Source organism: Penicillium concentricum, assembly GCF_028827145.1.
Source record: "Penicillium concentricum strain IBT 3081 chromosome Unknown utg000001l_segment0_segment0, whole genome shotgun sequence".
In the NCBI taxonomy this organism is placed as follows: domain Eukaryota; kingdom Fungi; phylum Ascomycota; class Eurotiomycetes; order Eurotiales; family Aspergillaceae; genus Penicillium; species Penicillium concentricum.
Window position 1 is genome coordinate 2,200,413 of NW_026622754.1, and position 27,863 is coordinate 2,228,275.

The 27,863-nt window shown below is 47.8% G+C and overlaps 9 protein-coding genes across 9 annotated transcripts; 7 read left to right on the forward strand and 2 right to left on the reverse strand.

Annotated features, from left to right (window-relative positions):
* Window positions 1-140: 140 nt before the first annotated feature.
* On the forward strand, window positions 141-677 carry N7517_000831 (Apq12 family protein; the record flags this gene model as incomplete). Its single annotated transcript, XM_056718561.1, has 2 exons — window positions 141-156; window positions 238-677. 2 exons carry the CDS (start codon window positions 141-143, stop codon window positions 675-677), a joined length of 456 nt encoding a protein of 151 aa, XP_056582696.1.
* Window positions 678-1,268: 591 nt separating this feature from the next.
* N7517_000832 (putative signal sequence-binding GTPase GPN3) lies at window positions 1,269-2,138 on the reverse strand (the record flags this gene model as incomplete). Its single annotated transcript, XM_056718562.1, has 1 exon — window positions 1,269-2,138. One exon carries the CDS (start codon window positions 2,136-2,138, stop codon window positions 1,269-1,271), a length of 870 nt encoding a protein of 289 aa, XP_056582697.1.
* Window positions 2,139-2,517: 379 nt separating this feature from the next.
* N7517_000833 (S-adenosylmethionine synthetase) lies at window positions 2,518-3,819 on the forward strand (the record flags this gene model as incomplete). The annotated part of the gene is made up of 3 exons (XM_056718563.1): window positions 2,518-2,594; window positions 2,678-2,763; window positions 2,819-3,819. The coding sequence occupies 3 exons, from the start codon at window positions 2,518-2,520 to the stop codon at window positions 3,817-3,819; spliced, it is 1,164 nt and encodes a 387-aa protein (XP_056582698.1).
* Window positions 3,820-4,572: 753 nt separating this feature from the next.
* On the forward strand, window positions 4,573-7,657 carry N7517_000834 (uncharacterized protein; the record flags this gene model as incomplete). The annotated part of the gene is made up of 3 exons (XM_056718564.1): window positions 4,573-4,734; window positions 4,812-5,558; window positions 5,612-7,657. The coding sequence occupies 3 exons, from the start codon at window positions 4,573-4,575 to the stop codon at window positions 7,655-7,657; spliced, it is 2,955 nt and encodes a 984-aa protein (XP_056582699.1).
* Window positions 7,658-8,771: 1,114 nt separating this feature from the next.
* N7517_000835 (uncharacterized protein) lies at window positions 8,772-10,079 on the forward strand (the record flags this gene model as incomplete). Its single annotated transcript, XM_056718565.1, has 4 exons — window positions 8,772-9,001; window positions 9,062-9,494; window positions 9,550-9,744; window positions 9,801-10,079. 4 exons carry the CDS (start codon window positions 8,772-8,774, stop codon window positions 10,077-10,079), a joined length of 1,137 nt encoding a protein of 378 aa, XP_056582700.1.
* A 439-nt stretch (window positions 10,080-10,518) lies between these two features.
* On the forward strand, window positions 10,519-12,729 carry N7517_000836 (fungal specific transcription factor domain-containing protein; the record flags this gene model as incomplete). Its single annotated transcript, XM_056718566.1, has 4 exons — window positions 10,519-10,628; window positions 10,746-11,415; window positions 11,466-11,972; window positions 12,022-12,729. The coding sequence occupies 4 exons, from the start codon at window positions 10,519-10,521 to the stop codon at window positions 12,727-12,729; spliced, it is 1,995 nt and encodes a 664-aa protein (XP_056582701.1).
* A 708-nt stretch (window positions 12,730-13,437) lies between these two features.
* N7517_000837 (uncharacterized protein) lies at window positions 13,438-16,255 on the forward strand (the record flags this gene model as incomplete). The annotated part of the gene is made up of 4 exons (XM_056718567.1): window positions 13,438-14,254; window positions 14,325-15,363; window positions 15,429-15,542; window positions 15,616-16,255. The coding sequence occupies 4 exons, from the start codon at window positions 13,438-13,440 to the stop codon at window positions 16,253-16,255; spliced, it is 2,610 nt and encodes an 869-aa protein (XP_056582702.1).
* A 1,790-nt stretch (window positions 16,256-18,045) lies between these two features.
* N7517_000838 (uncharacterized protein) lies at window positions 18,046-18,591 on the reverse strand (the record flags this gene model as incomplete). The annotated part of the gene is made up of 1 exon (XM_056718568.1): window positions 18,046-18,591. One exon carries the CDS (start codon window positions 18,589-18,591, stop codon window positions 18,046-18,048), a length of 546 nt encoding a protein of 181 aa, XP_056582703.1.
* Window positions 18,592-25,418: 6,827 nt separating this feature from the next.
* On the forward strand, window positions 25,419-27,842 carry N7517_000839 (putative nuclear localization protein; the record flags this gene model as incomplete). The annotated part of the gene is made up of 3 exons (XM_056718569.1): window positions 25,419-25,512; window positions 25,695-25,808; window positions 25,945-27,842. 3 exons carry the CDS (start codon window positions 25,419-25,421, stop codon window positions 27,840-27,842), a joined length of 2,106 nt encoding a protein of 701 aa, XP_056582704.1.
* Between the last annotated feature and the right edge of the window lie 21 nt (window positions 27,843-27,863).

The following is a 27,863-nucleotide window of genomic DNA, read 5'->3' on the forward strand; positions in this document are numbered from 1 at the left end:
AACCAAAAGTCTGAAACAAAGCGCCGGCGAGCCAAATAAAACCACGGACCTGACACGCGAGGACCTTTCTCACCTGTCTCTCCCTCGTCGACTATTTCAACAATAAGGAATCCTCAAAGATACTCAACGACACAACCATCATGGACTTCCTACCAGGTACCTACCTCACCTACCCTAGCCGTATAGATGCAATATCGCAACGCAAAGTCCCACAAACTAACCATTCATTCCACACAGAAAACCTCCAAACAGTCCTCCAAAACCCCACATTCACCTACCTCCAAACAACAACACAAGACCACCTCACAACAAGACTCTCGCACCTACGCGCAATGGTGCTCCAACCATATTTAATCGAGCCCCTCTCGACTTTCCTCTCCTCATACTCCTCCTCCATGCCAGACCTGCTCTCAATATTCCTCGTCGCCGTCATACTCTTCGTCTCCCTTAAGATTATAGACTACGCCTACCGCGTGGTCATGTTCTGGGTCACGCTCGCTTTCAGGGTCGTCTTCTGGGGCTCGATTATCGGTATCGGGTGGTATGTCTACAGCGTTGGTATTGAGAATGCGGGTAGGGATTTGGGGTGGATTTGGGGTGTGGTATATGGGTTTGTGGGCGATTTTCAGGAAAAGAGTAAGATCGCTGCGGCGGCTTATGCACAAAATACGAAGTAGCCCTGGAGGGTGGCTTGGTTTGGTTTATTGGATGTTTGATATTCAAGATCCTCGGCTTGTTACTTTTCTGACCAGCTGGTATGCCTGTTTGGGGGTATGATGAAAATGCGCAATGGGTCTGCCTGTTTCTTTAATTCATTCTGCTGAATTGGTCTAGCGATTAACGACTTGTTTTGGAGTTCTAGATATGAGAATATTCATGAATTGGTTTTGATTTCATTACGGTTTCATTATTATTTCTGTTATCTGAGGATATGACCGAATATCCATTTGCAGTGTAGAAAGCTCTCAACTTGGACTCTGGTAGTCTCAGCCATGGTTGGGTTGCAAGTATGGTTGATTCCAGACGTCGAGGAAGCTCCAAATGTTGTGTAGTCCGGCGTGACAAGCATATTGGAAAGTTTTCCATTATCATAAGGTCGGCCGTAAAATAGCAACGTGAGATGAAAAGTGGAAGTGGGCTTTGTCTCAGACTGCTCCGCTACCGGAAACTCGAGGCTGCTGCATGGGGTGGATGAAGTGGTGGGGTCATGAATGTGCCGGGGATCTGACTGCAAGTCACAGCGCTGCAATAATCACATGTGATATCCCTCAATCCTCATAGTTCACATCAACTGCATCCTTGGGTTCTCTCGGTTCCTGGGCCTCATGGTATTGGATAGCATCATCGATGTGGCTCACAATCGCCGCGACGCTGTCCTCATCCGAGACATCCAATTGCAGGAACGAAACCATACTGAAATCGTCGATCAATTGTCCGACGGCCCGGTTGAGCTGCTTGAAAGATCCGCCGCTCATCAAGGATTCCGTAGCCATGGGGTTGGCACCTGCGGTGAGATCGTCCTCTTCCTTCTCTTGCAGCAATTGCACATCCACGTTGGTAAACCGTTTCAATTCCCGACGTGTGACCATATCGCGAACCTGATCCATCTTGCTGAGAATGTTGACGTGCGGCATCTCCATCATCAGCATGGCGGACATGGCACTGAGTGTACCGGCGAAGAATTTGGCTTTGTCGATGACAAAGGTGCTTTCGAGTAGGTAGGCGGCACACATGTTGATATTCAATGGGCCTTGGCGGGAGAGGAAAGTTGTGAGGGTTGGTAGAAGAGGAATGTGGGTGTAGAGCTCGATTTGGCCAGGCATGTCGAAGATGATCAAATACTCTTCACTCAATGGCTCCAGTGCCTCTGATAGGAATTCCAGATTCTGGAGTAGGAACTCAAAGCAGTAGATGAGACCTCCATTTGGTCCCAGACCCATCTCTTCCATCACATCTTCCAAAGTGATCAGGTCACGAATGTCGAGATCTGGTTCGTAGGCGAAGGTCTCGGCGGCGGGGTCAAGGTTCACGTAGAAACAGCTGCGGCGGGTGGTTTGAAGATGTTGAATGATTGCATTGCTAAAGGTGGTCTTGCCTGCGCCAGCAGGGCCCATCACTAGGACACCAAATTTGGACATGGTTCAACGTTGTATATTGGAATATAAAAGGTACAAAAATACCTAGGTAGGTTCAATAGTCTATCTTATCACCAGAAAATTCCAGGCCGTGTTAATCTGCCTCTATTCACCGCCTCATTCACCGCCCCAAAATGGCGCGATCACGGCTGAGGAGGGATGGGAAGTACCGCGTACGGAGTACAACGAGGGTACTTCGGTAGTACCTGACTGGTCCTCCACTCACACTATCTTTTCTCTGGTACCGTCAAAGTCACTAAGAAAAAAAAGCAAAACCCCACCAAAATCCCCCCTCCCCGAGGAGATCTTCCTCCCTTTCCTCCCTCCCTCTCCATTCCTCTTTCCCCCTTTTTTTTCCAGTTTTTCCACACACACCGTCACAATGGGTTCTGTTTCAAACAGCGGCACTTTCCTCTTCACTTCCGAGTCTGTCGGCGAGGGTCACCCCGATAAGATTGCGTAAGTTATACCCTGATTCCATTTCTGCCCTCGAAGAGTTATTAGATCAATTCTCATTGTTACATGTATTGACCCCTCAATAGTGATCAGGTTTCCGATGCCATTCTCGATGCCTGCCTTGCTGAGGATCCCCTCTCCAAGGTTGCTTGCGAGACTGCCACCAAGACTGGTAGGTTGACTATGTTTACGTGAGGCCAGATCTCAATCTGACAAGGTTACACTAGGTATGATTATGGTCTTTGGTGAGATTACCACCAAGGCCCACCTGGACTACCAGAAGATCATCCGTGGTGCCATCAAGGACATCGGTTACGATGCCTCCGAGAAGGGTTTCGACTACAAGACCTGTAACGTCTTGGTTGCCATTGAGCAGCAGTCCCCCGATATCGCTCAGGGTCTTCACTACGATGATGCTCTTGAGAAGCTCGGTGCCGGTGATCAGGGTATCATGTTCGGTTATGCCACCGACGAGACCCCTGAGCTCCTGCCCTTGACTGTCCTCCTCTCTCACAAGCTTAACTCTGCCATGAAGGCCGCCCGTAAGGATGGTTCCATCCCCTGGTTGCTCCCCGATACCAAGACCCAGGTCACCATTGAGTACGCCCACGACAACGGTGCCGTCAAGCCTCTGCGCGTCGACACCGTCGTCGTCTCTGCCCAGCACAGCGATGATGTCTCCACTGAGGAGCTCCGCGCTGTCATCAAGGAGAAGATTGTTCGTAAGGTCATCCCCGCCGAGCTTCTCGATGACCGCACTGTCTACCACATCCAGCCCTCTGGCCGCTTCGTCATCGGTGGTCCTCAGGGTGATGCCGGTCTCACTGGCCGTAAGATCATCGTCGACACCTACGGTGGCTGGGGTGCTCACGGTGGTGGTGCTTTCTCCGGAAAGGATTACTCCAAGGTCGATCGCTCGGCCGCCTACGTTGCGCGCTGGATCGCTAAGTCTCTGGTTAACGCCAAGCTTGCCCGCCGTGCCCTCGTTCAGCTCTCCTACGCCATTGGTGTCGCTGAGCCCCTCTCCATCTTCGTTGAGACCTACGGTACTTCCACCAAGACCTCCGACGAGCTGGTCGAGATCATCCGCAACAACTTCGATCTCCGTCCCGGTGTCATCGTGAAGGACCTTGACCTGGCCAAGCCCATCTACTACCAGACCGCTAAGAACGGCCACTTCACTAACCAGGAGTTCTCCTGGGAGTCACCCCGTGCCCTCAAGTTCTAAGCGGGCTCTGCTTGATCCGGTGACTCCGGACAACTCTTGACGACTGTGATGATTTGCTTTGTTTTCAACAACTCAAAGCACGATGAGCATAGACTATAAAAAAACCCTCATAAAATCCAGAAGTTAGTTTCCCCTTGGAGACCGACTTCTCTTGTTTCATTATCTGCATGGTCGCGCAAATGACGGGCCTTTTCGGCGAAGACAAAATTCAACATGATACCACTTTTCATCGGCTGGGAAAGGAAGTTTTTGGCGTTTTTCTGGAGCGACAGTCTTCAACACCACATCTCTACCTCACTGCCCATGGTGCCTATCGAGGAGACTTTCCGGCTTCACGCTGGATCTCCATCGGTTTCGGGGGAATCTGGACGGCACTCTCTGTGAGAGTGCCTGAAGATTCTTTTCGTCTGGGCCCTGGGCCTGCTAATCTAAACATTAGCGATAGATTCATAATATTTTCATATCTTTTTTTTCATATATGGTTTTTAGTAGTAGACTACATAGTAGTATAAGTATTTTTCTTCCCCGTACCCCCTTAGGAAATCAATTTCGTTAAGACAAACTTGTCTGATCGAAATCAATTAAGTACATTGATTCAGGCGGAGTGCACGTCCCGACGCGTGACGCCAGACCCGCTAAGATCTGAGCGCGATCTGATCGACTGCACAACCAACATCAGTTGCTTTTGTTTAGTTTAGAGACTTGACTCTTGCTTTCAAATTACAGGATGCCCACGATCTTCTAGACGCGATCATGGCCTCGCGTATAGTCCCCAACATCCTGGATCCGCTCAGTTCGTCCGCGCTGAACAAACTTCACGAACCGACCCCTCCACCCATAAAGAAGCGCAAAAGAGACGATCAAGAGTTAAACGATGCTGCTGGACAGCTTGCTACCTCTTCCATCGTCATAAGAGTGAGTTATGCTTATAATTAGCCCAGCATACGCTCAATCCATTGGTTGCTGTTGCTCACTCTGCGCAACTTGTATAGGCTCACTCAGCATCTTTATCTGATGAACCCTTAATCCTCGAACCAATTACCGCCCTCCCTCGCACAAGACTGCCCCTTTCATGGCTGGATGACACCCCCGCCTCCCGATCCGATGAGCAGCCAGGCGGCCTTTTCACCGCGGACATCCCCACGCTGGAAGTCGACCTGCGCGCTAAGGCGGAACCAACTGTCCTCATTGTGCGCCTGATACCCAATGGCGGGCTCTACGTTGTCGAGAGGGCGAAGAGGGGCATATACTCGCTCTCCAAGCTCGCCCGATGGGTACACGAAGGCAATCTCATCGTTGCGGCCAAGGGGTGGCATGCAACTAACGCGGCGGAAGTGGACTGCATGGCTGTCGACGAGACCGGTGCTATCCCCGGTGGGTATGACTGGTGGCAGATTGCCCAGATCGATGAGCCCCTCTCGGACGATGAGGTGAGCGAAAAGTCTACTGGGCTGGACATTGCTGTTGTCTTTGGTCCGTCTGAGTCGGAACTTGGGAATACCGAGGCATCCTTTGTGGGTGTTGTAGAGCACCGAAGTCATTCGCTTGCTCCGTCGAGGAGTTTCGATGCCGCTGAGGGGGGTTCTTTCTTGCTTCCTGAATCTCAGGGCTTGGGGGATGCCACCGCGGCTATGAATGTTGATAGTCTCGAGTCTAGTGTCGTGGATGTGCAACAATCGCCCGAGGATTTGCTAGACGGGATGAGAGATCACTATCTACAGGCTCTCTACGTTTCAAAGGTAATATATGCTCTACTTGATATTGGGGGATTGCCCGACTGACATTTTTCTAGACTTCTGTGGCGTACTTTGCGAAGGGGCCGTTGACACGCTGCCGGACTGCTTTCCAGGCTCGTGACTCGGAACAGCCTCACGGCTCGACGGAGTTGATCGAATCATATCGTGAGGCTATCCTCGCTACAAAGAAAATGGACCTCAAATACAGAGAGACATTGCCATCGATAATTCGTGATGCAGCTCTTGCGCTTTCTGATGATGCCGCGAAATCTAATAAGCGGAAGAGTAAGAAAAAGAAGATGGGCAAGAATGGTCTTTACCCAGAGGAGGAAGGATTCATCCGCAGGTGGTGGAAGGACAGAATCTTGAATGGATCTTCTGTGCAGGAATCGTCGCGTGAAGCAGAGTCCAAGAAACAGATTTCGGATCTCCGGCTGCGCGAGACACAATTGCAGATCCTGCTGCTTTTGGAGGTCATGGGGTTGGAAATGACCATTGCTTCGGCAGAGAAAAATAACACTAACAAGGAGAAAGATGTAAATGGGGAGCAAGATACGCCGAAGAAAGCCAAGCCCAAGAAGCCTACGGATTTGAACGTGCTCCTTGAACTCCATCTCGATCGGATGTGCATTTGGCACGCTGTGACAATGGAAGAAACGTCTGCCGCTGATACAGCAAAGGCTTCTTCTTTCAGTGGCAACCATCTTTCAGGCAAGAAAGTCGAGAGCGATGCGGTGCGTGACTTTTGCACGGAAGTCATCATTCCATTCTATGCTGCACGTCTCCCAGACAAATGCAAGTTGATCACTCGCAAATTCGGCGTATCTGGCGGTATTTCCCCAGCTGCTAAAAAGACACAATCTTCGAGTAAATCACACCGCGTGGAACCCGGGGCGGAAGTCAAGCGACAACAGCCTGCACCGAAACCCCGACGAACATTACAGCGAGTACTTACAGATGATAAAGCGGCATCTTCCCATGCTCGGCACCCAGGATTGACTCGATCCAGCACTGCCCCGACCCAGCATAATATGAAGCGCGATATCGAACCCTTGCTGCCCACTGTTCTCAGCGGCAGTGTCCGTGGTGGCATTCAGAAAGCAAAACGCACGGAAAATCGCGAGGTTGATCTTAACGCCGTAGCACGTCAGCATGAGACGAAATTGAGAAAGGTCCAAATGCTGGCCAACCAGAAGAAAGAATTGGATGCTGCTATTAATGCGCTCCGGAAGCCGAACAGAGAGCTCGTCTCCAAGGATCTGGCAGACGATGCGTCGAAACGTGTTACGACTGGCGGAGGCAGTTCCAGAAAGTCAAGAAACCCTGTGCGCAATCCGTTCGGCGAAGGTGTACAGGTCATGGCGACTCCTCGAGGCAATCGAAAGAAGGATGCGGCGGCCGGGCTACCCCCGCTCCCTCGTAGCCTGGTTCCATCCCGGTCATTTGCCGGTGTGGAACATTCTCCTTTCGGCGAGTCTCTTGGCGAGTCTCCCATGATGATCCCATCCTCGAGTCGGCGGGCGATCTCATTCTCTGGCGCCGACTCCGACCCTTTCACTCATGACCATCCACAAGATGGACGAAGTCCGCGATCAAGTCAGCCGGACGGAGCTATCCAAGAAACTCCAACTAGACCATCTTCCAAGCTTTTCCAGAGTGATACCATAGCTGCCCGTCGGCCATCATCCTCCACTGGCAAAGGCCTGTTCAGGGTTCCCAACCTCCCAACCCCTCGCTCATCCACACAACCAATGGTCCCAGGCTCGCCCATCCACTCACGCCCTAGGAACATCTCCACATTCACGGAAAACTTGTCGACCTCATCTCGACAATTCAGCCAGTCTCTCAACCACGCTCGCGCCTCGGCAATCATGGAGACGCCACCTAAACGACAAGCGCCGCAGAGTGTATCTACTCCGACTGCTGTGCCATTCTCTCTATCGCTTGATGCCATGGTTCCCGATAATCCTCGCGCTCACTCTCCACCTGCCGTGATGGGAACCCCCGTCAAAGGCGCCGCAGCTGTGCCTGTAACACCTGAGAAATCACAGTCCCACTCGATATACGATCAGCTGGGCTGGGATGACGAGATGGAGTTCTAATTCTTTAATTTCCGATGCATACATGCCCGAATGCATATCGTTATGTGTCATGCATTTATGCGGAGTTTTTCTGTGTCTGTTTTGCCTTGCTGTGTGTTCTACGTTCTTTCTGTTTTATTTGTACCGGTGTTCGGATACACCTGGAGTTTGGGTCTGAAGTACTGGCATGGCGTGCGTTGAATTCTTTTTGGATATATCCCATCGCATTATCTTAGCCTACTCATAAGCATACAATACATTCTATCCATGTCTCAGATAAAAAGGTTAAATATCTGTAGTATTGTCCAAAGTGAGACAGTATCATATAAACTTCCCAAAAGAAATGAGGGCCTAGGATTGTACATCTTGGCTCCTGTTTCAGGTAGATACAAATATATGTACAATATATGCTGTAGGTATGGATTACTCCGTCCGAGTACCTGTTGTCCATTGCTTTACTTAGACACATCCATGGATGTAGACCCGTGGATGTATACCTCTTGCAAGCAAAACAAACACCGATCCCTCAAGGCCTCAGGCAGAAATGCAAACATAATCCACTCGGCGGTGTGCAAGGGCAAAATTCAGGTCATAACAGCGATCTTACGGGGGTACCGGCTAATTAAGTGCACTTAGAAGTCAGTCGCCGAAACTAAATAGATATATAAATAAGCACATAAGGGCCGGGCGTAGAGACCCTCTTTCCTAGCCTATAGAGATTTTTGCTTATCTCCCTATACGCGTATTCTCCTGATCACAGTTTACCGTGCACTATATTCAATATTTTGCTTATCCCTCCAGCTATGTCAAAGAGAAAATATCGAGAAAATATCTAGAAAATCCTCTGAGAACACTAAACCCAAAAGATAAAGCGTTTATGCCGACTATTCTTGTATTTTATACCCTACTAGCACCCAAGATATAAGCAGCCTCCTTTTTTTAGGTCTAGTGGAAGTCAATTGCAAATAGAACGATACTAGATCGGCCTTGGCTTGAACAATCTAACAGGCCTTACGTGGTCGCCCCACTATAAAGGCAGTCGTATTCGGTTTAGAATGTTAATATACGAAACTCCTGAAAAGGGAGATTAGTCTAGTCTGTCCACTTTACTTTACCTCCACATCTCAATTTCGATATGATAGAACCTCTCCAAACCACTTTACAATCCGACAATGCTTACCAAAAGGCAAAGGAATCAGAGATCTACACATATCCCATACCACTCAGTCCGGTCATGAATGAGCAACACCATCACAAGGCCCCGAACCACAGCCGACCTCTACTATACGTCCCCAACACATTATGGACGCGATTATTTGCAGCAACGGTGATCACCGAGACGGTCCTCACAGTCGCAATTGAAAGGTAGGGGATCGACCTCGAATATCAGTCCCTTCTCAGACTGAGAGCTTATGGCGATATTAGCTGGATTCTCATGAGCCTGTGGGGCGACCTCGACGACGACACAAAAGCAGACGGTCCAATGCGCCTTCAGTCATTCCTAGGCTTATACATCTTCGCTCTTATATACGAACTGGCTCTGTCATATGATGCACTGCGTCGGAAGAACACAATCCAGCTGATCGGACTCTGCATCTGTAATCTGGGTCTGTTGACATACGGCATTCTCCAGATGCAGGAGATCAAGGATACAGTCTCTAGCATGACTGGTGTAAACATCAGCGACCATCTGGAGAACTTATATCACATTGAGATCATTCTTGTCCCGGTTTTTTTGGGCATCGGGACTGTGTGCATGAGCTTTTTTACGTGGAAGTTGCGCGCGGAGTTCTCGTGGTCAATATACAAGAATATCAGTGCCGATTTGCAGATGAAGCGTCGATATTTTACATATCAGGTTAGTTGCGATGCTGGTAATGTCCTTTGTTTTGTGACTGACCTAATTCTTCTAGGTGTATATCGCTCTCCTAAAATTTGATTTCTTCTTCGTATTTGGAAGCCAACTTCAAATCCTCCTTGTTGTTTTTCAAGCCGAAGACCTCGATTTTATCATCAATGCCGCTTTGATCCCACTCACCATAGGGACCTTGATCCTGTCAGCTCAATTTTGCAAGCGCGAGAAAACAAAATCTCTCATACTTATGATGGTGAGGATTCCCGAGTGCGAATCAATATCCGAGCTTCAAACTAACCAGTCATTCAGTTGTTTATGCTTATTATAATGGGATGCTTCGGTCTCACCCTCCATCGAATTCACACCCCGACGGAGAGCGCTGATTTCAGCTCTGTCCGGGTGTCCCTGACATTATTCGCAGCTATATCATTGCTGCTAATGCTTCTCACAAACGTCAACTGCGTGGCGTGTATACTTAATTTCAATAAAGGATTGAAAATTCACGTCAACCCTCCTAAAAAGCGGAAAACGTCAGTCTCGTTGGAGCTCGAATCCCAAGAGACACCTTCGCGGTTCCTGTTGAACTAGACATATTGACTTTATGACTTACTGCCCTTTTCTTTACTTTGTATTCTATGTACATATAGGCTTGAATTACAAATTTGATGACTCAACTTAAATAGTTAGAAAAAAGCGACTAATCCTATATTTTGTATTGAATCCGAGTGTGACCTACAAAACAATAGGAATTTGCGTCGAATAATATTTCGAGCCACTTTCCATTGATTTCATAGTTAACATTAAATCCTTCAAAAGCTCCGTTGTTGGTATTCCCGTTCATGATTGGACCGGCGAACTGGAAATTCGCCGAACATGTCCCCCACTCATAGTTTTCTCCAACCTCTTTCCATATCGAAATCAGCCTATGGATCAAGATGGGCACTGATTTCCAGGGTATACCCAGTCGGCCTGGCCAACAGCCCCCTCGCACCGCAGCAAGACCTAAAAAAAGAGCTGTGGCGTAAGCATGTCCAAAGGCGGCATCAAACCTCTGCTCACACTTTTCACAGCTGTCATCGGTGTCATGCCCAAAAGATCAAATGCTCTGGAGAAAAGCCGTGCTCGAAATGCCGAGCTGTAGGCTACGAATCCCAATGTAGATATGCCACTCGAGATCGGAAAATACGGGTGGATGAAAGGTATCCATCTTCTTTGGTCGCTTTCAAATGAGTCACTAACTCTAATAACTGATAGCTATTTAGAACAACTTCTGAAAGATAGCCAAGATCTGCATGACCAGCGACATCGTTTGAAACAGGAAAGCTGCCAAAACGGACAAGAGCAGAGCTCTGGTCCCCAGGAAACCTATGGGGATGCGGCCACTGTGAACACTGAGCCCCTACAGAGTAATCTCCTTAATGAGAAGCCATGGTTCCAATCCAACGATGCCTCGGTGGTCCCCATTTATATCAGCGAGGCCACTTGCGCTGCTTTTGCCACGCGTCTGTGCCAGTCCTTGAAAGGGACCAACATGCCGATACCTCATCTTCCAAGATCGCGCTATACTGACGAGTCGGCAATATCATCTTTACTTTACACAGATGTACAATGGCCCGGCCTTGTAAGTGCCCAGTTATTAGTGAAGACTGCACTTGGCCATATCATCCCAAGTTTCCATTTGGCATTGAAAAAAGACACATTGGACATGCTCCATGGCGTCTATCAGAGAGGCGACTTCGATAATCCAAGTATCAAGTGCAAATACTTTGCTCTTTTTGCCATCGCCCAAGTTTTTTCAACTCCTCATGATCTTTCCGACACGTCGAGTGTACCTGGCTTGACCTATTTTGCCAAAGCATGGAGCCTCATCCAGGTCGTCCCCGAGCGACCAAGCATGATTCATATAGAAAGTTTGCTCTTGATTGTCAGTACCCCTTCTCGGCAGTCACCTCGACTCTTGCTTACTGTATGTAGGCCTTCTTCTGTCAATTCTTGAACCGCTTTCACTCTGCCTACGTTTTGATTGGGAATGCATTACGACTCGGCCTCAGCATTGGCCTAAACTATAACATCCCACAAACCCAAAATTTACACCCAGTAGCACGAGAACACCGCATCCGGATATGGTGGACTATCTACGTGCTTGACCGATTCTGGGGCTCAAAGTCGGGATTTCCTGTGCAAATTCACGACGAGGATATCCATGTCGACCCACCGTCCATTTCGGCGTCTGAAACATGTCCTGATCAATTTTCGGATGGCGCTTACCAGGTGGCAGCAATAGAACTTGCAAAAATTATTGGTAACACAACGGGAGAGATATATTGTCGGAAGATTTCAGCCGAGACCTTCTTGCATCGTGAGCAGCGACTTTTGACCCAATTGAAGCAATGGGTTCGGTCTCTTCCTGAACATCTGAGGCTCAGTACAGAAAAGCAAAACCCGAAACATACGGTTCAGATGCATCTTCAGTTCAATTTTGTAAGAGCAGAACTCGCCTCTCTTTCAAAATCATAACTGACTACTTTAGTGCGTCATCCTGGCAATCCGACCAGTCCTCCTCCATGTCCTCACTTTAAAAATGAAAGACAAAACTAAACAGTCTATGGATTCCATTTCACCCATCCTGATCACTTTGGGCGAGGCATGTATACACGCAGCAAGGCACTCGCTAGCATTATGTGTGAATGAATGGACCGGCGGATCACTCGCAATATTTGGCTACTCATTCCCTGCCTTCCTCTTCTCTGCCGCATTAATTCTAGTGATTTCGAGTCTTCTACCACTCGGAGATCCAAGCGATTTGACATCGGCCGAAACAGCAACTGAAATCCTCAGGAATCTTAGCTTATCTGATAGTCTCGCGTCAAGAGATCTATACGAACGCATGCAGCGCGTGCGCCAGTGTCTTCACGATAGTCCAATATATACTACATCGGCACTTTCGCATGGTGCTGTGGACAATGTTACCAATATATTGCCGATGGCTGAAGAATTGGATTCAGAATCATTACAACCACAACAAAGTTCAAACAACCTCCAATCTGTCATGGGTCCGCTGGAAGATCTGGGTCATCCTCTGTTTGAATCGAATGTCCCATATCTTACCACGGAAATGGCTCTGCATCAACCAACCATGTTGGATTTCCTGACTCAGTCTCATGTGGATATTGGACTGCTTGATCCAGTGGAGATGTTCAATGATTTTGATCTAGCTTTTTCAATGTCTGCCACTTGATCATGTACATTAATAATGAGAGACGCATTTTCTGATCTATCATTCAGCCGCGTTGGATTTGGCCGTTCAAAAGTGGACAACACCGCAGGTAACCATTTTCAAGTTGGCCGTAGAAACACTGAAAGTATAGCAGATAAATGAAAAAGGCCTGTTCTTTGACAGAATATAGCTTCTTGTCTCTCATGTCTATCCGTGGCTTCCCATTCCAATTATACCTATTCATTCTTCCGCGTCTTCAGGACACATAGAATCGGCGTGTCGACACAGAGATACCAAGATCTACGTCTAAAAGCATTGCAAGCCTCAGCTGGCTCATTCGCATCGACCTACGAGGTTAAATCCATCTTCACTGACGCCGACAATTGATCTAAGCGGTTGGCTCTGTGGGTAGTAAAGTACGTATTGCGGGGGTTAGGACTACAAGGGCAGACACTAGCCTTTCAAGCAGAATACACAACTCTTCATTGGCGTAAAAATATCTATTCGTCTTAGATTAAATCCATGCAGCTTGGCTCTCACGATGCAACGCTACGGAGTAAGAGTGTGGGGTGAATCAACATCCGGTTAATAGCTCCGATGTATTCTCTTCAGAGACTTGATATTTAACCGGTAGCATCAGCTGTGGCACCTCTTACTCATATTCTCTAGTTTTCTATTCAAATTTATTGAGCCAAGCGTCAAGAAGAGCGTGTCTCAGCTAACAGTATAATGAAACTTGATTCGGGATTATTCGTTTTATTTTTAGTGGCTGTACAAGCCTATGATGATACACTTGGTCTAGTCAATGGCTATACTTCTTTATCCACAGCCAACTTTGACATCAAGTTAGTCAAAGATTCCCAGCTTCTCGCCTCTCTCAAGCCAACAGGAGAGTCTTTCGACTTCCTGCCTTTTGATGATATCGCATACCGAGCGGCAAATGGCCAGTATCATAATGGGAACATTTCATATCGTTATCGACCGTCAGGTTCAACAAAGTGGATTGCAGGCGATTCAGCAAAAGCAAGAAAATCGTTGAAAAGCGTCAAATCCAATGCTCTTGCCGCCGCTGAGATGACACAAACCCTACCGACCTCTCCTATCAATATTCTTCGGGAATGGATTGACGTTGACGGCGATCTCGGGTTGACCTTTACTCTGACCAACAAGGGAAAACAAACACTGGAAATTGGCAGCCTGGGCTTCGCGACCGAATTCAACAGTATCTTCTCCAACCGCACAGCAGAAGATATGGTGGCCAAATACTCCCTCACAGATCCATATATTGGAATGGATGCTGGGTACCTTCAGGTGACACCCACATCTGGGACTGGGACATCGTTGGTCGTTACCCCATTGCTCAACACAAGCACTCCTCTGGAAGCATGGCGGAACCTGGAAGAGCCTAGCACCGATCCTCTCTACTACGGTAGTCAAACATTTGAGGGATTCTACGAATGGCAGACTCACACTAAAGCCTATGCTGAGAATGAGTGGTCTGATGCCACCCCATGGAACGAGCCTAGCTCTCGACTCGTGAAACCAGGTGAATCAGTGACCTACGGATTGCGCTTCACGGTTGTAAAAAAAAGGTGTGCGTGGTATACAGGATGCAGTCAAAGCCACCAACACGCCTGTCACGGTGGGTATACCGGGCTATGTGGTACCAGTCGATCTCACGGCTCGGCTTTACATCTTTCACTCTCAGATCTCCGAGGTCGTGTCCGAGGATAACTCTTTCAAGATAACCCAAGGTGCAAATGGTGATCTATCACTCACCCCAACTGGCTTGGTTTGGGGTCGGACCAGGGTAACCATCACTTACGAAGATGGCAAGGTCCAAACGATACACTACTTTATCACGGACTCGGCACCAGCGACAATCCGCAAATTGGGCGAGTTCACTACCACCTCGATGTGGTTCAATGACACAAATGATCCCTTCCATCGAGCTCCATCGGTCATGACATGGGATCACTCAAACCAAGCCCAAGTCCTCCAAGAACCCCGAGTCTGGATGGCCGGACTAAGCGATGAAGGCGGCGTAACCTACTTGGCCAGCGCAATGAAGCAATCTGGCTTAGCCGACGCGACAGAAGTATCCAAACTTGAACAATTTGCATCCGAAGTTCTGTCTCGGACAATCCAAAACGCAGACTTCACCGTCCGCAAGAGTCTCTTCTTTTACGAGCCTGCTCAAATCCCTGGATACAAATACGATCAGTCTCTCGACTGGGAAGACTGGTGGTCATGGAATAATGATGCGTCCTATGCTACAGACCGTGCCTACGATTATATCCATGTGATCGGGGCATACTGGGCGTTGTATCGCGCAGGTCGAGATAACGGGTCTCTTCTGAAAACACACACTTGGCAATGGTATCTCAGTCAAGCATACAATACCACAGTGACCTGTTTCGCCACGGACGCGAGTGGGGGAGGGCTTGTGGGGTACTCGCGTCTCGGACTCATGGGCGAGACTGTCGTTGGTGAGCTTCTATCGGATCTGAAGCGTGAACAGTGGACTGTCGAGGCCGATTCTGTGGAAGCTGCTATGAAGCTTCGCGCTGGGGCATGGGATACGCAGGATGTTCCTTTTGGCAGTGAGATGGCTTGGGACTCGACTGGGCAAGAGGGAATATACTACTGGAGCAAGTGTGTTTTTGCTCTTTGGGATCCCTTTGTAATAATGATACTTGATTTGTTAACATTTCACTTAGTCATTTCAAATTAACCAACACAGCAACGAAGACTATCAACAGCATCCTGGGATATATGCCCACAGTGCCGCATTGGGGATGGAATGGGAATGCCCGACGATATTGGGATTTCATGTAGGAGCCATCCCAATCTTTCGCATTTGAGCTAATTATCTTAATTTGTTCCCTTTACTGACCTCTCATCCAGCTATGGCGGCAAACTCCAGCGCATCGAACGCATGATCCATCACTACGGATCAAGCCTCAATGCACTACCATTACTATCCCAGTTCCGCCAGAACCCAACAGACACCTATCTCCTCCGAGTTGGCTACGGCGGAATAACTGGACCATTATCTAACATCCGACAAGATGGCTCGATGTACAATGCTTTCCACTCCTTCCCTGATACCCTCCAAGGCGACAATTATTCAGGTGATTACGGTCCAAATTTCCTAGGTATGATGCTTGGATCTGGCGTCTACGTCGTCGATGATCCTGATGTCGGGCTTGTCGCGTATGGTGGGAATATCGCTACCGACGGAAACACGGTCACCGTGTGGCCACGAGACGCTGTGCGTCGGCGGGTCTATATTGCCCAAATGGGAGTATACGTCACTATCAGCGCTGGATTGATAGAAGAGGTTTCATTTGATGTTTCTCTAGCGACCTCTCTTCAACTACGTATTGTTCCTGGCTCGTCTGGTGTTTCTTCTGTTATTGTTTGGGTTGAGACTCCAGGTACAGAGGATGACTATGCTGTGGTTGGGGGTCAATTGCGCGCGAGAGGAGGCTGGAGTGTCAAATTCGCCTCTGGGGAAGCGGATGTTGTTGTTTCGAAATTGTGATTTACGGTGAGCTCGGATGCGATTCGTGGATTATCTATCACCTGCATGCGATGTATCTGAATGGAATGGAGAAGTACACTACTCCTATTGGCAAATGAACTATTTACCTGCAAGCTTTGATCTATTGGGATAACTATACCTTCATGCTGCATCTGAAGAATGGGGCTAATGCGGACTTTGACCGAGGTGCATACTCTATTGCATAGTCACCTGCTTTGGTCTCATTTACATCTCAAATGCAATTGGGGGAAATTGGCGCTGCGCCCGAGGATATCGTCACCAAGAGCGTGCATGGCTACAAGGAAAGCGCAGGCTCCGGCTATGCTAGAAGCATTTAGCCCGTATGCATATCGGATACGGCGACTATGGTATTGTCTTTGGACAAGGGGAAGACAAAAAGCGGGGATTTAATTATGTCCGACCTTGTTTATAGTATGAAGAGTATGAAGTAAGAGGATAGAGAAGCTCAAATTGTTACAGTCAAGAAACAACAGATGATTCGAGCACTACGGTATCTCGACGACACCTTTCCCGGTTATCAAGATCAACACGCCAAGTCCCTACCTAACCCCCAATGACATCGCCCTTATCAAACCTCATCTCCATGATCGACCCTACTAGACCCATTATCTTACCCACTTCACGAAACAGCTACCCGAAGGGTCATCCAAGGGTATCAAGAAACCGGCGTCATCCATAACATCACCAAGCTCGGGCAATTGGGGAACTGCGCACTAGCACGCCCCCTCGGGGGCGATCCCGGTCAAGCAATTCCTCGCGAGCCGAGAGTTGACCGTCGGGATACATGGTACGAGGAATGGATGGGTAGACCAGCCAATCGGGCGGATCCGCTGAACGGGCTCGATAGATTTGGATGTGGAGGGCGTGGACGCGATTCTAGAATGGATGTTCGATTGGATGCTTGTTTCGGGCCGAGCGGTGGCTAATGGTCTGGGGATGAGTGACGTCCTCCAGTACGGAGTACAAAGTACTATGTACAATGTACGATGTACTACGAGGTACTTGTGTGCTGGCAGTTGACATGGTTCCTTTATCGGGGTTTTCTTGTTCTCGTTACAACTCAATTTCAAGTTGATAGACACGATCTGGATATCATAGCGACGTCAAGCCAGATTAGTTTGAGATCAATTGGTCCGAAGCTAAAATGGTCCCATTTTACTATGGCGTATAATGGGGATGTCATGTCATTGTATCTTTGTAGAGTGGGCTGAAAAGGTCTCCATATAAGAATGTGACATGACTATGATGAAAATTGACCCGATCGGCGGGTGATTCGCCACTTTCTTTTCGAGTTTCCGCCAAACATAATTCATTCTCTTTCTATTTGGTTTCCACGGCGATGATCATGGGTTCCACAGCCCCCATTCTCGGGTTTGAACCTGCGTTAGTTCTTGACATTAATAGATTATTAGAATTGGATCCAGTTTCGGATATGTATCATGTGACTCGGGTTACGCGGCAGGTGAGTCACTTCGCTTGACCTTCCCAGCCTGGGAACATCCAAGAATAGAGTAATGTGGGGAGTTTGGGGAAAGATTTCAAAGCGAAATCGGAATTTTAAGCCATATACCATATTATTATTCAAATTATCAAGAAAGCAGATTGCCCAGCAAAAAAAAATAATTGATATTATAAATGACATAAGTGTCATAGAAAGTTATATACATGGATTCATTTTGTGTCATTATGGTCATCAAATCGTAATATCGTGTCAGTTGTAGAAGAAAAAGGTGGGCAGTCGAGGGTGTAGAGAATATTGAGAGGCGAGGTTAACTCGCCATTGGGGAGACAATGCAAGACCCCCCTGTCCATAGGTGTTTGGAGGTCGCCTCAAGACAATTGCGACCCTTTTCCAAAAAACCATGCTCGGAATTTTCAGGGGAGGGTGGTGATGCCGGTGATGGCGGAGGTGCCGCAGTAGCGACGGGCTCTGATTTTGACTTTGATATTTGTTCGGCGACTTCGGCTGGAGACTCCTTGGCCGCTCTGTTCTTTAGGATAGGTAATTCCTTGGTTTCATCCACGTCATCTTCCTCGTCGGTATCTTCAAAGTCGAATGAACTGATGCGAGACTTCATGTCATTCTCGGTCCAAGAGACGGAACCGCAGTGCAGGCGGAAGTGAGCCACGCAACGGCGGAGATCGGGGTCTGGTGCGGTGGCTTCACGGGCAAGTTTCTCTTTCGAGATATGCGTGAGCTTGTAAGGGAGGGCATTTCGATTTGCCATTGGGGGCCAGCGTTTATTTTGGACAATTGGCACGGAGGCGGTTGGTTTCGGGGTCTTGGGGGCTCTTTGCGTGGTGCTAGCGTTCATTTTTTTTTAAATCATAGATTGACGTGTGTTTTTAAGAAAGAGTAGTTTTAGGTAGTGAAATATGTTGTAAAGCGTTGGGGAGTTCCAGAGCAAAAATTGGTTTAAAAAAGGTGGGAAAGGGTAGCGAGTCTTATACCCCCGAAAGAATGGAGAACCTGGTCCAAGCGTCGTGTCACCAGACGAAACCGGTTCCAGGCCTGTGTCTTTTTTCTTTTCCTTCTTTTTTTTATAATTTGTTCTATCACTTTTTAAACTCTTTCTACCCCAGAAAGATGATCCTTTAACTATTCTGTTTAATTCCTTTCATTTAGATATTTGAAAGATATTATAAGGCGTAAAATGAGATTTCCCGGTGTACACTCTGGACCCGGACCCAGTTTTCTTTGATCATTTGATGCTTCGAAAATTTTTCGGTGGAGACGTTTCTGCCGGAGCTTATCTTGCTTATTCGCCTGAAAAGAAAAATAGACGGGGAATCTCACGATCCCCACGGATTACCTGCCTAGGAAGTCCGAACCCCCTCATCCTTTTCCTTCATTTTTTATGTATATGTCAAATATCACTTTCATCTCTTATTTTTCTCTAAATCTGAATGGAAAAATAGAATGGAAATCATCTCTATATCATAGAACTGATTTCACAAGTTCCAATCTTTGAAAGTTGGACACCATCCCATTGTTAGGTGACTCAGCAAGCCCTAACGCCAACCCTGGGTAAAACGCTTTCAGTCTTCCGTGACAGCCAACCATAAGAAGTCACATATTAATAAGTGCCTCTAACCATCTTCCGTGGGCATAAAATATAGACAAAGAATATCACACCGACAAGTCCAAGCATTCCTTCTGTCCCACAGAAATATGCCCCTCCTGACGATCTTGGGTCCCTTCGACGGCTCTAGTCCCTAACCGTCTGGTCATAATACCCATGCAACGGAGACAATCCTCCAAACCCCCGCTATAAACCTACACCAGCTCCTTCCGTGGACACCAAAATCAAAATGGCGCCCCATAGAATATCCATTAACTCCCGAGTTTATCCAACACCATAAAGCAGTGGAAATAATAATTTGTGCCGATACTTCCGATTTCATAACGGCCCCCGAATAAAATAGGATGCCAAGGGGACCAAGACCCTACCCATCGGAGTTATCTCCGACTTATTTTAGCATATGATAAACACATATGAAATAATAAAGTAGACAATAAACTTGCAGATGCACCGTTAAAATGGCGACTGAAATAAAACAAAAAAAAAGTTGGATCTACTGACCCCACTAATTCCAACTAGAAACTACCTACAGCCAAGCCCCAATCATCAAAAGTCTAGAATCTCCAAATGGGCTGGGCGCTTGGAAAGCAGGTTCTGTATCCGCTAACACACGTTGGATCCACAATCTAGCGCCTCGAACTAGTTCGCCCTAAATCGTTGGACCTCCAAATCGTGATTTCTTACGGGCGCAGTTGAGAGTTTCATGTAGATCGTGGTCTATGGAGTACTAAACAGCACATTGCTATCAGATTGAATAAGAAAACAGAATATGATTCATGTGAAAAGGACCGTTAACCACGGTTTCATATCAAGTCCGGTAGAGTTGGCATGATCTAGATCTACTCTATGGCATGATATCCCCTTCTCGGTTCACAACTTATATTCTAGGATATAAAATCGATCCCTTATTTGGAATATCCAAAAATAGTCGCTTTGCTTCGTGATGTAGATGGCCAACGAAAGCGGCTCTGTGTACTAGCCGTGCGGGAGATATCAGCCGGCCACCGTTACAGCCGCCCTAAAACCTCAAATCTCTGCTTTCGGTCTGTGTGCTATTTTTGGCCATGTTGCATCTTCAATAATACTCTTATTGCAGACAATGTATTGTCGTCGACGTAACATCTCGCAGATTTTGACCCTACCGTGGTTCGGATCCGGCCCGGTTGTCCTACCATACTGAGGCTCTCCTTTTAAGGCAACTATTTGCCTTCGTAGAGGGAAAGAGGCAGGTTTTGGGTGGAATACTATTCCATGGACACATCATACAATGACATTGACCCTACCATACCTGCCTCTTTCGGGATATCCAGGTATCTACCTTTTTCTCTCCAATTCCTTGTTCGGGCGTCATAAATGATCTCGATTATCTAAACTTTTTTTTCTGTGATGGCTGAGGTTCAAGAATCAAATAATCTATTGCTTGAATTCAGGATATCTTAGTTTGTTCATTTCCCAGCCCATCCTTCTTGCACTATGAGTATAGACATGTCGTCTTTGTCCTGGGAGTTATTTTTGATCAGGACTTGATTGAACCACTAATATCTACTCTAGAATATATGCTGCTTAGTGCTTTATAGCAGCCATATTCGACACATTCCTGCTCTCAACACAAACTGGCACATTGTATATTACAAAGGCAGTCATAAAGGGTAAATCCCAAGAAAGAAGATATGATATACACACCAGCTTCTCTCAAACTAATCGACCAACTTCTCCCTTCGACAGCGCGTTCCCAGCAGGCAGAAACTACTGCAAGACACCGGATGGGTCTTCCCAAACCCCTCTTCTAGGATTAGCGGATTTCACACCCTGCAGATCTTACTCGATCTCTGGGTCACGAGTTCTCTACCCCGGGCACTTCCGGCTTCTGTTCTTACTGCAGCCCGAAACGAATCTAATTCACGCTAATGCATGCACGCGACTGGTCTTTGAGAATTTGCTCATCAATATCCTAGAAAGGTCTCATCTCCGGGTATCTGCATACGGCTGCAACTAAGCCAGTTGATGGGCTTGCTAGGATATCTACACCATGCAGCAGAAACGGCCCTCCAACGATAAATATCGCTATAAGCGCCGTTGGATAAATCCTCTTCACACGGTAGTGGATTGAATCTTAACCCCAACAAATCAAAAGGTGCAGTCTCTCCGAGTTACATAGTATCTCCAGACTTCTTTGTTACATTCAATGGGAGAAAACGCCACTAGAAGAACTTTCCTGATTTTCGGGATCTGGATCAAGCTCACACTACATTGTAGATCTGTGTTAATATACAGTATGAATCAAGCACTGTTGTGCATCCCCATTTACAGCTGTAGTTGCCTGTCTCGGTCACATCCACAGCAGCGAGCCATTGGTATAGACTAGCAAGCTATTCCTATTCTGTCAAAAGGTCTGTGAGTAATGATATATCTAAAAGCGAGGATATAACTACTCGAGATGTGAACCTGTACAACGCGTGGCCCCCGACGCGCAACTCTCGAGGCAACATCAAGCATGCTCATTATATCAAATAGGAATATAGGACCCCCAGCTTCTGCCTTGCTTGTGACGCGTGAGTACACAGCTTACACGTGCTTTTAATACCGGCATATGTCTATCTTTTCTATGCAAATCATGATTATGGTGGTTCCCGGAATTACCACTATCCGAAGGATGATGGGATATTGAGACGTGACACGTATGCGCCTCTCTAGAAATCCACACGCTTTGCTTTCAGAGGCGTCGTGGTAGCCACTCTCTATGATTCTTTTCTGTCCTAACTCTTGGTCAGAGCCGCGTTTGCCCTTTGTTGTCCATAGTGGAGATAGACTTGGCTCTGATGTTGCATCAGGGGAGAAACATTCTGAACTCTCACCCAGAAATTGAGTCAAAAAGCAAATAGCCTGGACATACGATTGGACATGTTAACTCTAACATTTTTAATACTTTATTGTGCCGACGAATGATGCTCTCCGCAGCTTATATCTTTGTCAATATAGCCCCGCATGTCTCCAATATGTGTAGGTCTCCAGGAATGTAGGGATGGAATTGGCGGGGTCTGTTCTAGGCACCATCGATCTTAGAGCTTGGATGTGACCAGGTGGCTTTATAGCGATCGTCCTCAGTTGTCTTTGAACGTACGTTACTTACCGCCCATTTCTGTTGAGCTTGATAGGGACATATTATCAGATGTACTATTTGTGTCTAAGAGCAAGTACATGACCCAATAGATCTGCGTAACAAAGAACAAAAACGCCACTCGGCGCGAGTCAATGGTTCACGAAGCTAATACCAATCCATCCTTCAAGGTGGTAATTAAGGAAAGCATGTTGCATCCGGGGTATAGATCGACTTGGCAGGCTGGCTAAAGGACCCCGGCGGACCATGCAAGGTCTAAATCGAACGTGCACGATGGAAGAGAGATTCAGTCTTTCCCTATTCGGAGCTACTAGGTCACCTTGTGCTCTGTGATGCTGGCACAAATCCTGTCATTTGTGTGACTGGAAAGAAAAGCCGGCGCAGAGCGTGGGAAACGGCAGCTCTGCAAGACCGGGCTGCTGTGAGACCTGGGACAGCGTGTATAAACTATCTGGGCTTTTTCCATTTCGAACCTTGTACATTTGCCATATACTTCATGGTTGTAGTCCGACTGTCGCGACGGGCGTTGTTGTGTGACGATACTACATCTTGCTCTACCTCGTACAGCCGTCGGTGGACGGTGCGGTTCCCGAGTATATGAGCGAAAGCTAACTCCGATTTGAGCGATATTGTTGACATAAACAGTACTCTGTACTGTGTGCACTAGTTATGATTTAGAATTTGCGCTGATTGGAGCTTTTCGACGGAGCTTTGCGTTTTTGGTTGCGCATGGGCCGTTGATCGACTACCTAGTCCGTAGTTCCTGCTCAAATGACCCTCTTGGTTCCGTCTATAGCGTCTTCTTTAGGTCATCTGCTCGTTGTTTGACGAATCAAAGGCCTTGTCTGGGCTTTGAATAACACCTGGTCTGAGAAAGCACTGATCCCCTAACACGAGGCTTCCATTTATATTGCAAACACGACCGTTCGATCCCCGTTATACTCTATATCATAAGGCTTTAAATTCATTCCTAACTCATTATAATGCGAGTGTATCCCATCGTCCCCAAGATCATGAGCGCCTATATCCTCTAAAATACTCGAATCAAACATTTTTCTAGTTTGAGCTAAATCAAGTCCCTCACAACGAACATGCCCCCATCTTCATCCACGAAGCACTAGGTCTAAATAGTCGCTAGCTCCTGTTAGGCTGACAAGATGGGGTCTGAGCCCACTTCTCTCGCTCACTTTCTTATTTTATTTAACGCCTCCTCATTATTGCCTTCTCTGGCGGATTTATCGCCCGACTTGTTGAATATCGGCATAAAACAAGAACTCCCTCTTGAGTCTAGGTGAGGATGATTTGAGTATCATGTGGCTTATTTCTCATAACTTCTAGTTCAAGCTTGACCCGATATAATCCGACCGCGCATGTTGTTTACTTTACTTTGGATTGGACCTTCAGCTCCTGCATACGACACTATTTGACGCCAGTGAGAAACACGCATATATCCAGGCGTCATCACCAATCTCATCTCTGTTCTATGCAGCCAATTACCTGGAGCTTTGTCAGAAATTCGCCCTTCATTTCCACGTCTTGCTTCTTTCGTCTATAATTTTGACCCCCCCCCCCCCCGGTAGCTGTTTAAGACATTTCAAGTTACACAATACATGATCCAGACTGAATGGACGTGATCATAGCTCTATCCGGGGTCTATCACGGCGCCTAGACTCCGCCCCATGTTGTGGTGGACTTTGCTCAAAATCGGAATAGGAAAAAGGGTATTCAGGTACACCTAAACAGAGTTATTGGTCTTTTTATATCTTTTTATACCTTCGCACCAGAGTTTATACTCAAAATATTGGGCTCCAGGGATCACCAACATTTAAAAAATATTAGAATCAGGATATATGAATACAATACCAATACCTCAGATGTGATTGACCTCGTGATTGGCTCTACCCTAAGTACTCCATCTGTACCTTGTTAGGAATTTCAAACCAAAGGAGCGTTGTACTCTCTTGTGCTACCGTTGCACCATATTTTTTTATATTATTTTTTAAATTTATTCTTTTCCTCTATTTTCCCCCTTCCTGCAGTCTCGACGCTGTTGCCCAAACGCAGGGTCCTTCTCCATGTTTCTCAACCCATATCGAGGATTCGATCGCTGTGCCACCTCGGAAAATCGTTGGATTACGAAAGGAGTCAAAAGAAAGGAAAAGCATCGTTCTATACTTTTACTGTTGAATGCCACAGTCTATGATCTCATTTCTGGTCCTATAGACCTTGTTTGGTATATTGGCGCCGTACCCGCGACGCCCAGAAGATCACAAAAAGATCACCGCTCCCTCCAGCTCCAGATCTGATTTGATCCATATCCGATCAATCTATTGAGAGAGAAAAAGTACCAAATCTCCATATAATTATTCAACGTGTATCTTTTACTTCCTTTGGCTCCAAGACAATTTGGCCTAGGCGTTTTACAAAACCCAAAGCATCTTCAGCCTGCAGGAATTCGGTTAGTCTTTGTCTGATTCGGCGCCACTTTCTTAGCAACAGACTTGTGAGTCTTAATTATTTTTGCTCGTGACCAATCACGAGATGACCGTTTCCTTTTTTTTTCTATTTTTTTGGCCTGCCCCTTGCACTTGAGTCCCCAATAGGGATACAATAGAAAGACATCAAAACCTTGATTTTGCGCAAGATTATCTCTCAGTTAACAAGTTCACAAGTTGATGTTGCAGAACACCTGAACCCTAAGGCTGCCACCTTCACCGCCTCGAGTCCCTTCCCCTCTCAAACCCAAGTTCATCCCGAGATCCTACCAAAAAGGCCCCAAGCTCCTAACGACTTGATCTAAATCTACCTTAGAGGTCTGAAAGTCTTGCATGAGCATCTTTCGCTCTTTTGCGCTACTTCCGATCCCTTCCTCGCGCGTACCTTGCGCGTTTAGTCGACGCGCCATCTTGCGACGGCTCTACCGTCCGACCTTCGCTCCGCTATGTATGGCACATCTCACTCGTTATCTGCAATGAATGGCATAGATGGCATTGATGGTTCGGGAACCATCGATCCCGCAAATTTGAGCAACTCCGGTATGTGTCTTATCGCATTTCTTACTGTCTTGGCCTCGCGCCTTCCATTTCCTATTTCACCAGCACAAATTCTCGCGCGCGTTCTGTTTTGGGGCTTGATGGAATCACATCTTCTTGCTCATTGCTTCATCGCTTTGTGTATTCCTTCCCCATCACTGCTTTCAAACTGATACCCCTCCTAGTCTCTGTTGCCCTACCAGCACATTCCCATGCAATAGCAAGCCCCCGTGGTGTCAAGCGTAGTCGCACTCCAGATCGCATGGGAAATGGACATGTCGAAGGGGATCAGGATGATGGTACGTGGGCAGCGGGAAGGCATTGTCAATAGGTTCCATCCAGAACCGTTCTATATTCCCAGCAACGCTTGCACTTTGCCTCATCACAGCCTCGGTACTTCACGATATGGATGCTAACATTGCCTTAAATTTCTAGAGGAACAAAGTCGTCGCAAGCGCGGACGTCCCCCGAAGACACCTCGGCCAACTTCTAGTGACCAGCCCATCGCAAACACTCCTCTTCAAACTCCTCAAATGCAAGCACGCCCACTACCGCAAGCCACCGCCGGGTCGCCGTCTCTTGCATCACCGGACAGCAAGAGCACACCGACAAAAGCGCTGGTCAAAGCGCTCCCTACTGTGAGAGATCACACATCAGATCAGCTGAATGAAGAAGGCGATGAGTACATCCCCAAAGAGTTTGATGAAGCAGGAGAGACCAAGGTAGATCCTATGGGGTATCCGCAGGGTGGCCGCGAGTATAAATGCCGGACATTCCGCGTCCCTCTCCGGGGGAACAAGCTATTCATGCTTGCGACTGAGTGCGCGAGGGTGTTGAATTATCGTGATTCATATCTTTTGTTCAACAAGAACCGATCGTTGCATAAAATCATTGCTTCCCAAATCGAGAAAGACGATCTTATCCAGCAAGATATCCTGCCATATTCTTATCGATCCCGCCAAATCGCTATCGTCTCCGCCAGATCCATGTTCCGACAGTTCGGGAGCCGGGTGATTGTGAATGGCCGTCGGGTTCGAGATGACTACTGGGAGACCAAGGCTAGGAAGCAGGGCTTCACGGAGGATGACCTCGCGGGTGAGAAACGCCCTGGGGCGGCTAAGGCTCGGGATGGTTCCGTCTCAGAGCCAGCTACAAACCTGTTGCCGGCGCTGCCTCATAACGATGTTGTCTACAGTAATGCCATCGAGCCACTGCCTCATGGGCTCTCGCTGGATACCTCTGAATCTTCCATGTCCCTAACTCCTCTCCCCATGATTCATATGTCGACGACGGATGACCCACGACTGCGGGATTACAATGTCATGCCTCGTGGACGGCAGGAAATGACCGGGCAACCTTACCACGACCGCACGCAAACTAGCTCAGCAGCAGACCTCATCAACCAAGCCCAACACACATCTGATTTCAACAAAATGTTGAGTATTCAGCGCAATTTCCGTCAAAAAGGCTTGGATGAATTTTACTCCAAGCCCCGCGAGGCCCCAGACTCAGAGGCCCAGTCCAATTATGCTCTTGACTCGGGTTTGTCTGTGTCACAACCTGTTCAGATATCACAGATTCCCTCGGCAGGGATGCCAAATCCCGCTCATACGCAGCATATGCTCCCTCAGCAGATTCCTATGCAGCCTAATCCAATGATGGGTGGACAACCAAACTATCCTCAACAGGCTCACCCACAGTCCGTTGGACAGTCTCCCCTGAGGATCCCACCAAATATGCAGCCCAATCTTATGCAACAGCGATCCAACCCATCCATGGGTGGTATGGGTCAGGCCCCTCCATACGGATATTCACCCCAACAACAGCAGGTTTGGGGACAGCCACCTCCGCAGCCACAGCCGTCCCCGTTGCCTTCGTCGGGTCACCAGGGCGTTGGAATGTCTCAGTATGGTCAACAAATGTCTGCCGCTCCGCAACAAAGCCCATCTCCCCTCGGACATCATCCGCAGCAGCAACATCACCACCAGTCTCCTCGCAACCAACAGCGACAGTCAATACCCCAGATGCCTCAGCAGTATTCCCAGATGCAACAGCACCCTCAAGCGGCGCAGGCTCAGGGTATGCAAGGCATGGGATATCCGGGAGCCAACCCGGCCGGTTATCCGGGCATGGCACGACCCATGTATCCCCCCAACCAGGCTCATGGTGGCCAACCCTTTATGGGCGGAAACCCTCAACAGCCAGGCCTTGCAATGAACATGGCAGGCAATGGTATGGCTGGGTGGCCTACCGGACCTGGTGGCCAGATGCAACCCGGACAACCTCAACCGGGCCAGTCTGGCAGTCCCTTAGGAGGTGGGTGGTCATACTAGTTTGAGATGGCCGGCGTTATG